This window comes from Canis lupus, chromosome 31 (genome assembly GCF_011100685.1).
Source record: "Canis lupus familiaris isolate Mischka breed German Shepherd chromosome 31, alternate assembly UU_Cfam_GSD_1.0, whole genome shotgun sequence".
Classification (NCBI taxonomy): Eukaryota; Metazoa; Chordata; class Mammalia; order Carnivora; family Canidae; genus Canis; species Canis lupus.
In genome coordinates this window covers 39,522,926-39,536,735 of record NC_049252.1, presented here as the reverse complement: position 1 = coordinate 39,536,735, position 13,810 = coordinate 39,522,926, and the positions used below count along the sequence as shown (strand labels likewise).

Below are 13,810 nucleotides of genomic sequence, written 5' to 3'. Positions count from 1 at the left end.
GCAGGGAGCCCGATGCGGGACTCGATCCTGGGACCCCAGGATCACACTCTGAGCCATAGGCAGGCGCTAAACCACCCAGAGCCACCCAGGTGTCCTAGGACATTACTTTTTCAAACACAGTAAAAAAAAGTCCAGTGTCAAGTGATTTGTGGTTTGTGAGCTTTGTGCTCTTATGTCCTCAGGTCCCAACAAGAAGCCGTTTTCCTTGAAGGAGAAGAAGCCAGGTGACGTGGAAGCCAGTCATGGCCCTGAGGACACACCCTTTCAGCACTCTCCCCTTGGCAAGCCTGTGGTGAGGGCCGCAGCCGGCACCCTCCTGAATAAAAGGTACGGCCGGTCCTTCCTGTGGGTTCTTCGACTTCTGTGCACCCGGTGACGGTCATGGCAGGGCAGTGGGTGATACGCTGACACCTGAGCACGGGGACTGGGAGAGGGAGAGGGAGAGGAGGGCATGGTGGAAGGGCGAGGGGAAGACGGCTGGGCACAGCCCCTGGGGCCTCACTCGTTCCCTCGGGCTCGTGTCCCATGTGCTTGTACTTGCATCTGATGTGTCTGTGGAAGAAGCAACTTTCTCCCTTGAGAGTCCAACAGGCCGTATAACCAAGTGTCCCTAATAGGTCCTCGTAGCTGTTCCCAGTATGATTTTCCGTAGGTCTCGCTTGTCACGGTGAGGTGGTCTCCCTCAACTGCGTGTTAGCTGGGGAGCCAGGGGTCCAGCCCTCAGGTGGGAGTGGCACATGGTATGTGCTTCACACGGCCTCCCCACCCCAGTGGAAATCAGCTCCCAGAGCACCCCCGGCCCTCTTCCCACATCACCCCGCCTCCTCCTCACAGTCTGCTTCTGTTTGATCCTTCACGTATTTTGGTCAGTGGATTGTTTCCTCACCTTTCACTTCACAGTTAGTTTAGTTGCTGGTTTGCCTTTGCTTTTCCCTTTCCCACTCAGCCAGTCACATCCTCTTTAACACTCGAGTTCACTGAGTGTTGAAAGCCAGTTAGAAAAAGGGGACACTCAGAGACATCGCCCATTTCTATTTGCTGCATCCTTCTACCTGTGAAGTGGTGTATGGTGTATGGAAACATAGGCATGCGATTTCCTCATGGGTTTTTATTTTTTAAATTTAACTTATTTTTAGAATTTTATTTATTTATTCATAGAGACACCCAGAGAGAAGAAGAGACACCGGCAGAGGGAGAAGCAGGCTGCCTGTGGGGAGCCCAATGCGGGACTCAATCCCGGGACCCTGGGGTCACGACCTGAGCCAAAGGCACTCGGCCACCCAGGCTTCCTGGGCTTTATTTTTTTAATCACAAGCTGAATTTCAGTTTTTTGAGATAGAAATCTACAGATACTCATTTTAGCTCTTTAAATGGGCTCATCTTATTTTATAAAGTATAGAATATCTCAACAACAAATTTTTTTTTAAGATTTTATGTATTCACAAGAGACACACAGAGAGAGAGAGAGAGGCAGAGACACAGGCAGAGGGAGAAGCAGGCTCCATGCAGGGAGCCCGATGCGGGACTTGATCCCAGGACCCCAGGATCATGCCCTGGGCCGAAGGCAGAAGGTCAACCACTGAGCCACCCAGGCACCCCTCAAAATTTTAAGACTGTAGTGAATGACAGGAGTAACACCTTTGTGCTCACTAGCATCGTCAAGGCTTGTCTCAAGTCAGTGCTTGTAGTTTTCCAGTTTTGGAGGAGCAGAACGTCTTCAGAAGTGGAAGTGATGGAAGCACCTGACGGATGCCAAGCCCTTGATGTGTTACTTTTCTTTGTAGCTCTCCAGTGAAGAAGCCAAGTCTTCTAAAGACCCATCAGTTTGAAGGAGACCCTTTTGACTCGGGCTCTGAGGGCTCTGAAGGTCTTGGGCCATGTGTATCATCCCTTAGCACCCTGATAGGTACCGTGGCTGAGACTTCTGAGGAGAAATACCGCCTGCTTGACCAGAGGGACAGGATCATGCGGCAAGGTATGGTGGGCACATCTCAGCTGTGGTCCAGGAACCTGGCTGAGGTCATGATAAGGTCACTCCGGGAGCTGTGAGGAGGGAGCAACCCTGCCCGTGGGGTCCACTGTCCTTGAGTCTCTGGGCCCTCCAGTGCCCCGCCTATTATGTGCTATTTACTAGTTTCCTAAGGGGCTGGGTGTAGATGTGGACATAATGCAGATATGTCTTTTTTTTATATTTGGAAGAAAATCCATAAACTATTGATCTGTGCTAAATTAAACTTTTTTTTTTTTTTTTTTTTAATTTATGATAGTCACACACAGAGAGAGAGAGAGAGAGAGGCAGAGACACAGGCAGAGGGAGAAGCAGGCTCCATGCACTGGGAGCCCGATGTGGGATTTGATCCCGGGTCTCCACGATTGCGCCCTGGGCCAAAGGCAGGCGCCAAACTGCTGTGCCACCCAGGGATCCCAAAATTAAACATTTTAAAGGGTAATTTTTAGACAGAAAGCACATTTTTTTTTTTTTTTTATTTGGTTATTCATGAGAGACACAAGCAGAGGGAGAAGCAGGCTCCCTGTGAGGAGGCTGATGTGGGTCTCGATCCCGGGACCCCAGGATCACGCCCTGGGCTGAAGGCAGACACTCAACCACTGAGCCACCCAGGCGCCCCCAGAAAGCACATATTAAACAAATCTGTTTGAAAGAAATCTCCATAAATAAAACTTAAGAAATGCAACCCAGGGTAAAAATTGGTAATTCCTTTCAGAAAGGGCTGATTTCCCTAATATAGAAAGTTCTGTGGAAGTTACTGTGGAAAAGACCAGCCCAATTGAGAAACGATTAGAGGGTCAGCAGGGTTACAGAAAAGGAAGTATACTTGACCCTTGACCAACACAAAGGCAGGAGCAGGAACACCGTCCCCCTTGTAGTCAAAAATCCACATATAACTTTTGACTCCCCCAAAACTTAACTGCTAATAACCTGCTGGTGACTCACGTATAACACAGCATGTGTTTTGTTTGTTATATGTATCACGTCTTGCATTCCTGCAATACATTAAGCTAGGGAGAAGAAAATGTTATGAAAATACATGTACAGTGCTGTAAAAAAAAAAAAATCTGTGTACCACGGGACCTGTGCAGTTGAAACCTGTGTTCAAGGGTCAACTGTGTCGTGAATTGGCTTTTAAACATATGGGAAGGTGCTCACCCCGTCATACAGAGTGATGCCAGTTACACCCCAGAGGTGGCCTTTGCCCCCTTGTGCCGTGCTGCCCTGTCCTTGGGCCGGCCGTGGACGGCTGCACTCCTTTGGAAGAGGGCAGGTCTGCGGTATCTTTCAGCCTTAGGGAAGTCTGCCTTTGACCCAGCATTCATCCAGTGTCTGTCCCACACGCGGTCCTGCGTGTGTGTTTCACAGAAAAGCTTGTTTGTGACGACAAAGATTGGGAACTGACTGTCCACGTAGCAGGATTCTAAACAGTCTGAAAGAAGACTGGGGTTTCTTTATGGAAAAAAAATGAAGATTTATTGTGAAGTGGAAGATCATAGTGTGGAAGTATGTAGTATGCCACCGTTCGTATATAAATAAAGGGGGAAGCGTGTGTCTGTACATACACGAGCGTACCTGCCTGCGGGTACATGCGATAGTCCTGGGGTATGAAAAGATATGTTCACGTTGACTCAGAGCGGGGAGCAAGGTGGGGAGGGGTTCTATTTTGACATTTTTATACCTTTCAAATATGACCCATCTGAATATATTACCTCTTCAAAAAATATTCTGTTACCTTTAAAAAAATGTGTGCAGTGACCATGAATAAAGGTATTTGTGCTTTTCTTTGCGAAGTTTCTTTTAAATTATATTTTAGCTGTAGGATTTTCTTCTTTTAGAATATGTGAATAAGTGGAATAATCACAGTGCTTCCTTAATATGGTAGTAAGAGCTGCTGTCATACGTTATCACTGTCATACGTTATCATACATACATTATATCAACATGGTGATTTTTATATTCCAAATAAAATTAGTGGGTATTGAAATTTCCCAAAATAAAAATAAGCTGTGTGTATTTTGAGCCTGAAGTTGTTGTATTTCATCTCACTTAAAAGATAACTTGTAACTATTTAATTTTATGGGAAGTGGCAGTGGTTTAATCAGGACCAAGGTGTTTGCTGTTATAGTAGTAATGGGATAAAAGAGAACCAATGCAGTACTTTTAGAGCACTAGTGTGTTTGGAATATTTACAATTAGCAAATTGATCTTAACAAACACACTGCAGCACGGTTGTTCATTGTTGAGTTGCTACAAAGCCTTGGACAGCGATGCGTGCCGCCCTGCCAGCATGCAGTGCAGACCTGTGGCTGTTGCGAGGGGACGGGGCCTTTGGGTGCCCTGCTACCTGACGTTATAGGCCATACTGCCCTTTCTCTACTGGTGCTTTACTTCGTCTTTTGTGTATGGCATTTGCTTTCATTTTTCCTTTTATCGTCATAGTAATTGTGTTACACATTTTTACTTGTCATTTAGCTCGAGTGAAAAGAACCGACCTGGACAAAGCGAGGACTTTCGTTGGGACATGCCCAGATATGTGTCCTGAGAAGGAGCGGTACATGCGGGAGACCCGGAGCCAGCTGAGTGTGTTTGAAGTGGTCCCAGGGACTGACCAGGTGAAGCCCCCTGACCTCTCTAGGCTGCCGTCCATATTTAATCTTCAGGGTGGAGGTGGGATATATATAGGGGCAGGTGGACGTAGTATTCTTTGTACTTTCTGTACATATTGATACTTGATTTGGGTGTTTACGTTTGTAGAGGGTGGCAGGGATTTAGAGTGTGGCTACCGTGAATGTTCATACTAAATTGTTCTGTGAGGTGTGTACTAAACAATCTTGTGTAAGGTGACTGACCCCATGGTGCTCTGAGGTATAGATGTAGATATAGATTTGTTTCATAGATTAAAAGTTTCTTTTCTTTTTTTCACAAATTTAGTCCTACCTTTTCTGTTTGTGTTTTGACAGTTGAGATTATTCTCTAGATGCAATTGTGTGTGAATCCTTTTCACTTAAAATTATGAACATTTTCTTTTCTGATAAACTCAGCCTCTTTTAAATGAAAGTATATTGTTTGATTATGTAGCTCTATCAAAACTTCCCATTTTGCAATCACTAGATAGGCTATTTCTAATATTTACATTTCATTAATAATCCTATTGGGCATATTATGTGTAGTGAGTCTGAAGTAGATAGATTATTTCCTTCTGATAGATCCTAAGAATTAAACTACTACATCAGAGGGTGTGACCTTCCTTGAGATTCCTGAAGATGTGTGTGCCTATGCGTGTTCCTAAATTGTTTCCTGAGAAATCTGTACCACTTTAGATCCTTTTCCTCTTTGTTAATTTTGCTTATGCCTTCTCTCTTGGTTGGTAGGTTTTGTTTTTTTTTAAAGGATCTTATTTTTAAGTAATCTCTATACCCATCGTGGGGCTTGAACTTACAGCCCTGAGGTTGAGAGTCCCATGCTCCATGGATGCCCCTTGGCTGGTGTTTTTAGGTTGCCCTTGCCCAGTGTCGGGTCCCCAGTTGGGCAGGAGCATCACCGCAGAAGCTACTACCCTAGGAGACAGTGGTGCTGGCTTGCAGTGGATGACCAGGGTTCGGTCCTGTGGGCATCTGAGCTTCTGCCCTTCTGCTACACATCTTCAAGCTCCTCCTGCACGTGTGATACCTCCAGGCCTTTGTGTGCAGCGATCCTGGCCCCTCGAGGGTCTTACTGCTGTCTCCATTTCCTTTCTAGTCTGTGTAGACTTACTTTGGTGTTTGAGTGTGGCTGAGGTCTGTTACAGTGCTTCAGAGTCCTTTACTTGTCACACCTCTACCCTTGGAGCAATACAAGTGTATCTCCACTTACGTTCTTTCTTCTTTTTAAAAATTTTAAAGTAATCTGTGTACCCAATATGGGGCTTGAACTCACAACCCCGAGATCAGGAGTTTCCATGCTCTACCGATTGAGCCAGCCAGGCACCCCCCAGGCACCCCCCACTGCTTCTTCACCCCTTGTTATATTCACTAAAAACACATTTCTCATTTGTTTTTGAATTTTGATCATTACCTTCAAACAGAAATTTTACCTTTGAAAATTGTATTCTATACCATTGATCTTGTAGGAGGATGTAGGTGATTTGCCCCTCATTTTAAGGTACAGCTGCAGGGGGGCTGGCCAGCACCTACACGCAGCTGTTTGGCCCCATTGTGTCTCCCCAGGTGGACCACGCGGCAGCTGTGAAGGAGTACAGCCGTTCCTCTGCTGATCAGGAGGAGCCCCTGCCCCATGAGCTGCGGCCCTCGGCAGTGCTCAGCAGGACTATGGACTACTTGGTGACCCAGATCATGGACCAGAAGGAGGGCAGCCTGAGGGACTGGTACGACTTCGTGTGGAACCGCACGCGGGGCATACGGAAGGTATCAGCCACTTCCATCAGAAAACTAGAAAATGCATGTGAATTCCACAGTTGAAGCGAGATTTCATTTTATTTTACTCAGTTATATTTTATCCATGTAAAACAAACAAACAAAAACCTGCTATTACCTTAAAATCATTACAAAGTCCTGTTAAAATGTGCTTTATGGGCTTTGTTTAAAATTGACAAAAGAGGGGATCCCTGGGTGGCTCAGCAGTTTGGCGCTTGCCTTTGGCCCATCCCTAGGGTGGCTCAGCAGTTTGGTGCTTGCCTTTGGCCCAAGACGTGATCCTGGAGTCCCGGGATCGAGTCCCACGTCGGGCTCCTGGCATGGAGCCTGCTTCTCCCTCCTCCTGTGTCTCTGCCTCTCTCTCTCTATGTCCATCATAAATAAATAAATATTTTTTTAAAAAATTGACAAAAGAGAAATTCAGGTAGTTATGATCTTCTAATAGTTTGCTATGCATGGAAATAGGTGCGTGAGATCTGTGTGTGTACGAGACACATGTGTATGTAAGGTTGTGTGTGTAATACTCCCTCTTGCTTGTGGCCAGGACATCACACAGCAGCACTTATGTGACCCTGTGACGGTGTCCCTGATTGAGAAATGCACCCGGTTCCACATCCACTGTGCTCATTTCATGTGTGAGGAGCCCATGTCCTCCTTTGATGCCAAGATCAACAATGAGAACATGACCAAGTGCCTTCAGAGTCTGAAGGAGATGTACCAAGACCTGAGAAATAAGGGTGTCTTCTGTGCCAGTGAAGCAGAATTCCAGGGCTACAATGTTCTACTCAATCTCAACAAGGGGGACATCCTAAGGTAAATTTTCAAATTTGGAAGCTTGCCTAAACTGTATGGAAAGGCAGGGATTTTTTTTTTTTTTCCCAAAGATTTAATTTTTATTATTTTTGGAAAAGATTTTATTTCTTTGAGAAAGAGTGCATGAGCAAGCGGTAGGGGCTGAGAGAGGGGGAGAAGCAGACTCCTCACCAAGCAGGGAGCCCAGCATGGGGACCTATCCCACGACCCTGGGATCCTGACCTGAGCAGAACACAGACACTCAACCGAGTCACACTCAGGTGCCCCTTAAGATTTTATTTTTTAAGTAATCTTTACACCCAGGGTGGGGCTCGAACTCACAACCCCGAGATCAAGAGTTGTGTGCTCTACTGACTGAGCTAGCCAGGTGCTCCAGAGCTCCAGTGGAAAGGCAGGATTTAAGGATTTTTTATTTATTCGTTTTGAGACAGCTTGAGCAGGGGAGAGAGTCAGAGGGAGTGGGAGAAGCAGGCTCCCTGCCGAGCAGGGTCCTAATCCCTAGGACTCCAGGATCATGACCTGAACCAAAGGCAGTACCTACTGAGCCACCCAGGTGCCCCAAGAGGCAGAATTTTTTTTTTTAATTTAGAAAAATTTTTATTTTATTTAAATTCAATTAACATAGTGTCAGAAGTAGAGTTCAGTGATTGACCAGTTGGATATAACACCCAGTGCTCATCTCATCTTGTGCCCCCTTCTTCATGCCCGTTCCCCAGTGACCCCGTCTCCCATCCCCTCCCCTCCAGCCAGCCTCAGCTTTATTTTTTTTTTTTCCTTAAGATTTAACTTATTTATTCATGAGAGACACAGAAAGAGGGGCAGAGACACAGGCAGCGGGAGAAGCAGGCTCCATGCATGACGTGGGACTTGATCCCGGGACTCCAGGATCAGGCCCTGGGTTGAAGGCAGGCGCTAAACCGCTGAGCCACCCGGGCTGCCCCCAAGAATGAATTTTAAACACTGGTCTGGTACATAGGTAGACGTTTATATGAGAAATACGGCAGGGGATCCCTGGGTCTCTGTCCTTACTGTTGGTAAACCAGACTTGGTGACAACCAGTGGCTCCTTTAACTCCAAGACTGCCTTACATGTGCTAAAGCTGGTTTTTTTAGCTTACTGTTTTCCCTGAGGACATTGTTAGTGATAGTCTAAATGTGTCACTGATTTTTAGTTCTAAAATTAAATCTTAGAGATAACCTAATTATACAAAGGGGTTTGCAGTCTTTTTTTATATATGATAGGTATCTCCCTATATGTTTTTCAATTTTTAAAGCTTTTATTTATTTATCATAGAGCGTGAGCGTGGGTGTGCATGCTCTAACAATCGGGCAAGGGGAGGGGCAGAGGGAGAAGGAGAAGCAGACTCCCCACTGAACAGGGAGCCCAACATGGGGCTCGATCCCAGGACCTTGAGAGCATGACCTGAGCCGAGGGCAGATGCCACCCAAGTGCCCATCTCTCTTTTTAAATTTTATTTATTAGAACTGGCAAGCAGAGGGAGGGGCAGAGGGAGAGAATCTCCAGCGAATCTCCACTCCCCTTGTGTGGCTCAGTCTCATGACCCCTGAGATCATGATCTGAGCTGAAACCAAGGGTCAGGTGCTTAACCAGCTGAGCCACTCAGGTGCCTTGATAGACATCTCTTGTGAGTGATTCAGTCAACTCTGTTTATTTATAAAGCAACACAGAGTTAAATTTTTTTAGATGTCATCCTCATGAAAAACAGCTGGCAGTCATTTGGCATTAAAGTTATTATTTGATAATCCTTAAATTGTTGCTTGAATTTATCATTTAAAAAAAATTTTTTTAAAGGATTTTATTTATTTACTCATGAGAGACAGAGGCAGAGACACAGGCAGAGGGAGAAGCAGGCTCCCTGTGAGGAGCCTGTGGAACTCGATCCCAGGACCCCGGGGTCACATCCTGAGTGGAAGGCAGACGCTCAACCACTGAGCCAGCCAGGGGCCCTATTTACCATCTTTTTAGACAGCCCTGTTGTTCCAATCTAACCCAAGACTGACTGCTTTGAAGTTAGTAAACTGAATAGAATGTTACATCTATTTTGATGGATATTTTGTCTAAATAAAAATAAAATTAGGGGCGCCTGGATGGCTCTGTCAGTTAAATATCCGACTGGGTCTTGGCTCAGATTTTGATCTCAGGGTAATGAGTTCAAGCCTCATGTTGAGCTGCTCGCTAGGCCTGGAGCCTAATTAAAACAAATGGAAAAGAAAAAAAATTCTAATCCCTTTGTCTTCTTTAATTGACAGAGAAGTACAACAGTTCCATCCTGCTGTTAGAAATTCCTCTGAAGTGAAATTTGCTGTTCAGGCCTTTGCTGCACTGAACAGTAATAATTTTGTGAGATTTTTCAAACTGGTCCAGTCGGCTTCTTACCTGAATGCTTGTCTTTTACACTGTTACTTCAATCAGGTGAGTAACACGGCTGTACTTACAGAATTGGCAGGGAGCGGATCGTGACTGGTATTTAAGTGCTTCTCTATTCCAAGGACGGCAGGTCCCAGGCTGACCCCGTGCAGGCCTCGCAGCAGCCCCCGAGGGCTGCCTGCGTGACCTTGTTTCCCGGGGCCCGGCACCATGGACAACTGACAGAAAGGGCTGTGCAATGGAAAATACTCTGTTTAGATCAGAGAAATCTATTTAGAATATGATTTGAGCTCAGCACTGTCATTTTCCATAGAAACAAAGAAACCAAAAATTGCACATACAAAATCCCTGACTTAAGCATTTTTAGTGTTACTAGTCTAAAATTTTGGAGAGTAAACTGATGACGCTGATTTGGTTTCAGTAACCATCTTAAGGGCCCGCTCCTTGTCAAGTACGGTATTGTGCCTTGGGGTTGCACACCCAGGGAAGACCCACATCTTCCCTGGCGCTTCACGCAGAGTATGAATGTCTGGTCTCAGAATTCCCCACGTCAGGTCTTCAACCCTGGCCCCCTGACCGTGCACACACCGTGCTGCCCCCAGCTGGGTGGGCAGGAGGCTGCTGGGGTAGGAGGGGTCTTAGGACCTGGTTCTGTGACTCTTTGGTCACACATCAAGTCCTCTGGTAAACAGGGACTGAGTTCACGGTCGTCACCCAGACAGGGTCCCCTGTAGGCTTGTTTGTTGTCCTGACAGTTGCCAACAGCACTGAAATTCTGGAACAAATGGAAAGATTTTTAACAACATCTGTTTGGAGAACACTGTACATTCAACAAGTAAAACTGATAGTTAATATTTTCAAAATTAGGGATCCCTGGGTGGCGCAGCGGTTTGGCGCCTGCCTTTGGCCCAGGGCGCGATCCTGGAGACCCGGGATCGAGTCCCATGTCGGGCTCCCGGTGCATGGAGCCTGCTTCTCCCTCTGCCTGTGTCTCTGCCTCTCTCTTTCTCTCTCTGTGTGACTATCATAAATAAAAAAAAAAAAAAAGAAAAAATATTTTCAAAATTATTTAATGTTATTAGACTGTTGACCGTTTGTATCTGTTTTAATAACTTGAAACAAAAAAGACATCTCATGGCTTTTTCTTTAGAGGAAGAGCGTTTGATGTGATCCGACAGGCTCCGTTCTTGCTCAGTCCACCTGTTGTGCTGCTTCCTGTCCATCCAGCCCCAGAACACTCCTGCCCCAGGGCCTTTGCACTTGCTTTGCTCGCTGCTGTTCTCTCCCATCATGGAGCACTGTGGTGCTCATCTTCAGGTCGTGGCTTGGCTGCCCCGTCCTCAGCAGGCCCACCCTGCCCACCCAGCCTCCTCCTCTGCCTTCCTGTGTTGCACTGTCACCATTCAGTGTGCTGCGTATTTCACGGGTTCCTGTTGCTCACTGTTGGTTTCTCCTTAACACGCCAGTTGTGGGCAAGGAGTCTGCTTTGTTCATTGCTGTGTGCTCAGCACTAACACCACCAGGTGAGGAGTAAATACTCGGTACACACGTTAGAATTACACGCAGGTGCACAGCTGACCTGCATGCCTGCCGGCGCACGGTTTGCCCTCGAGGCTTTCTTTAGAATGAAGCCTTCGTGGCCTCGCGTTGCTGTGTCCAGACCGCCTGCTTCACGCACGTTCCTATGTATCTCCCGCCGAGCCGGTGCCTTGATCGCTAAGCCTGGGCCCCTTCACACCAGATTGCTTTCCAGAGGGACCGTGCGACAGCAGGTCACCGACCCCCTCGTGGCATTTTGTGGTCACGGGATGACTGGCCCTTAACGCTGCTGTGGTTTGGCTTCCCCTTCAGATCCGCAAAGACGCTCTCCGAGCGCTCAACATCGCGTACACCGTAAGCACGCAGCGCTCCACCGTCTTTCCCCTGGATGGCGTGGTGCGCATGCTGCTCTTCAGAGACTGTGAAGAGGCCACAGACTTCCTGAACTACTATGGTCTCACCGTCTCTGACGGGTAAGAGTGGGGGGGGGGTGTGGGATCTCTCTTTGGGGTTTTTTTTTCTCTTTTAATTGAGATAAAGGGCTGGGAAGTGCCAGCTCCATGCCAGACTCCAGAGAGGGCCCATTCCACGTGCTGCCCCCTGGGACGCAGGTGCACACAGCGAGGCTCGGAATGGCTGGGGAGCATCCCCAGGTGACACACGGCTCGTTAGCGGATTGGCATTCAGACCTGTTTCTTTGCAATTCTAAAATCCTGCTTTTCCCAGGTTACTGAAGGAACTAAAGGCAGAGGTTAGGGTCTTCCTTATTCTTTCTCATGGATGACTTCTGCTGACCAGTGACTCCCACGGCCCACCAGGGGCCCGCTAGGCCACGGGCCTCTCTGCTGCTCACAGTCAGTGTTTTGAACCTGATGCCACTCGTGGACCTCTTCCCAGAAAATGGCCCCTACCATGCACCGTGTCTTGTTCCAAGCTGCTGTCTCTCCAGCCCTTCCCTCGTTGGCAGCGCCTTCCCGTCTGCTTCCTGCAGGCCTGTCCTTAACAGAAACACGCGGCTCTGGGATGAGACGGAGCCGGTGGGGGTGTGGTCCACCTGTGCCCGCGTGCAAGCAGGCCGGGAGGCTCCCGTGTCACAGGCAGACGTCCAGGCTGGCCGAGGTGGGGACTGCGGGCTGGGTCGCCAGGTTGGCCCGTACTGCCTCCCTCTTCATTTACGTGTGGTTGTGGGGTACCCTCACCCCCGTGTGGGGACGGGGCTTCTAGCACGGCTGCTGGGCGCCGACAAGGTGCAGGTTGGCTTCTCACCAACGTAACGCTTCTCTGGGTTCCCTGTGGTCTACGTAGCTGTGTTGAGCTGAACCGGTCCTCGTTCCTGGAACCAGAGGGCTTATCCAAAGCCAGGAAGTCAGTGTTCATCACCAGGAAGCTGAGCGTGTCGGTTGGGGAAATCGTGAACGGAGGACCACTGCCCCCTGTCCCTCGTCATACTCCCGTGTGCAGCTTCAACTCCCAGAACAAGTACATTGGGGAGAGCCTGGCTGCGGAGCTGTCTGTGGGCATCCCGAGACCCAGCGTGGACGCCGGAGGTGAGGAGTTGCAGCTGCGTGGGGAGCTAGCGTTGCCCCTGCAGGAGGCCTCCCTGCCGGCGGGAGCATCCGTCTTATTTGAAGGTGGGGTGGCTGGGTATTGACTCGGGGCTCAGGTATTTCTCCCTCTCAGGTATTTCTTCCTGGCCTTGGATAAGCCTCCTGAGTGGCTCCCTGAGGTCACAATGCTTGGTTCCCGTGGATGAAGCACACGCTGTCCCCTGTGCCCTTGCTTGGGAGGGTGGCCAGTTCTTAGGCTGGCTGTGGGTGCCGGGGGCTTGTCCTGAGTGCCCGTCCTTGCCTGTCCCCTTCCAGGTGGGGGGAAAGGAGAGGCTTGTGGTGTAGAGGCAGATGTCCTGCCGCCCGCTCTCCTCCAGCAGCCTCTTGCTGTGCCCGCGCCCATACCAGCTTCTCTGCCTCACCTCCCGGCACCGGCCCCGAGCGCAGCGCCTAGCCTCTTCCAGGCCCCCGGGCAGCCCCCCACGCAGCCCCCGGTGCAGCCCGAGTTGCTTCCTCCAAGGCCTGTACCTGTTTACTCTGATGCGGTAAGGGAGCCCTTCGTGCACGGGTCACCAGCCAGGGCGCCTCCATCGTTCTGAAGGGTGCCTGGGGCCCCCGGCCAGGCTGCGCCCTGCCCCCAGCTTGCTGTCTGCGTCTGTGGGAAAGGGCTTCGGCTCAGGCTTTGGAGAAGGCGTGGGAGGGTTTTTATGGACCTGGGGTGGGGGCTGCAGGGAGTGCTCCTGGCGCTGGGGGCTCTGCAGCCCTGTGGTCTCTGGAGCACCCCCGGCCTGTGGAGTAGGCTGTTGCCTGCTGTCCCAGGAGGGGCCCAAGGAGAGGACCTGCCCGCCGTCGTGCAGCTGCAGGTGGCAGAGCTGGGCCGAACCCCCAGGCTCCGTGCCGCGCACCCGGCTTTATCACAGTCGGCAGGACATCAGTTCAGGGCTTCTGTGCCTACGCCGTCTCGTGCCCCCGACGTGTCTGCTCACATGCAGTTGGGGACGTGTTGACTCGGGACGCCTGGGGCCTGCAGCACCCAGTGCTGTTGGGGTTGAGCAGAGCCTGTCGACCACATAGGTGGTAGGATTGTGCCCGCCACCCTG

General features: G+C 49.2%; 1 protein-coding gene across 1 annotated transcript in view; it reads left to right on the top strand.

Annotated features, from left to right (window-relative positions):
- MCM3AP (minichromosome maintenance complex component 3 associated protein) overlaps nt 1-13,810 on the top strand; it is a 52,137-nt gene that overhangs the window by 4,806 nt on the left and 33,521 nt on the right. Inside the window, exons 4-12 of the mRNA XM_038581698.1 lie at nt 183-327; nt 1,785-1,975; nt 4,484-4,623; nt 6,217-6,414; nt 6,968-7,236; nt 9,507-9,669; nt 11,476-11,636; nt 12,469-12,710; nt 13,026-13,255. Coding sequence (XP_038437626.1) covers nt 183-327; nt 1,785-1,975; nt 4,484-4,623; nt 6,217-6,414; nt 6,968-7,236; nt 9,507-9,669; nt 11,476-11,636; nt 12,469-12,710; nt 13,026-13,255 — 1,739 coding nt within the window. The remainder of the gene's footprint in view (nt 1-182; nt 328-1,784; nt 1,976-4,483; nt 4,624-6,216; nt 6,415-6,967; nt 7,237-9,506; nt 9,670-11,475; nt 11,637-12,468; nt 12,711-13,025; nt 13,256-13,810) is intronic.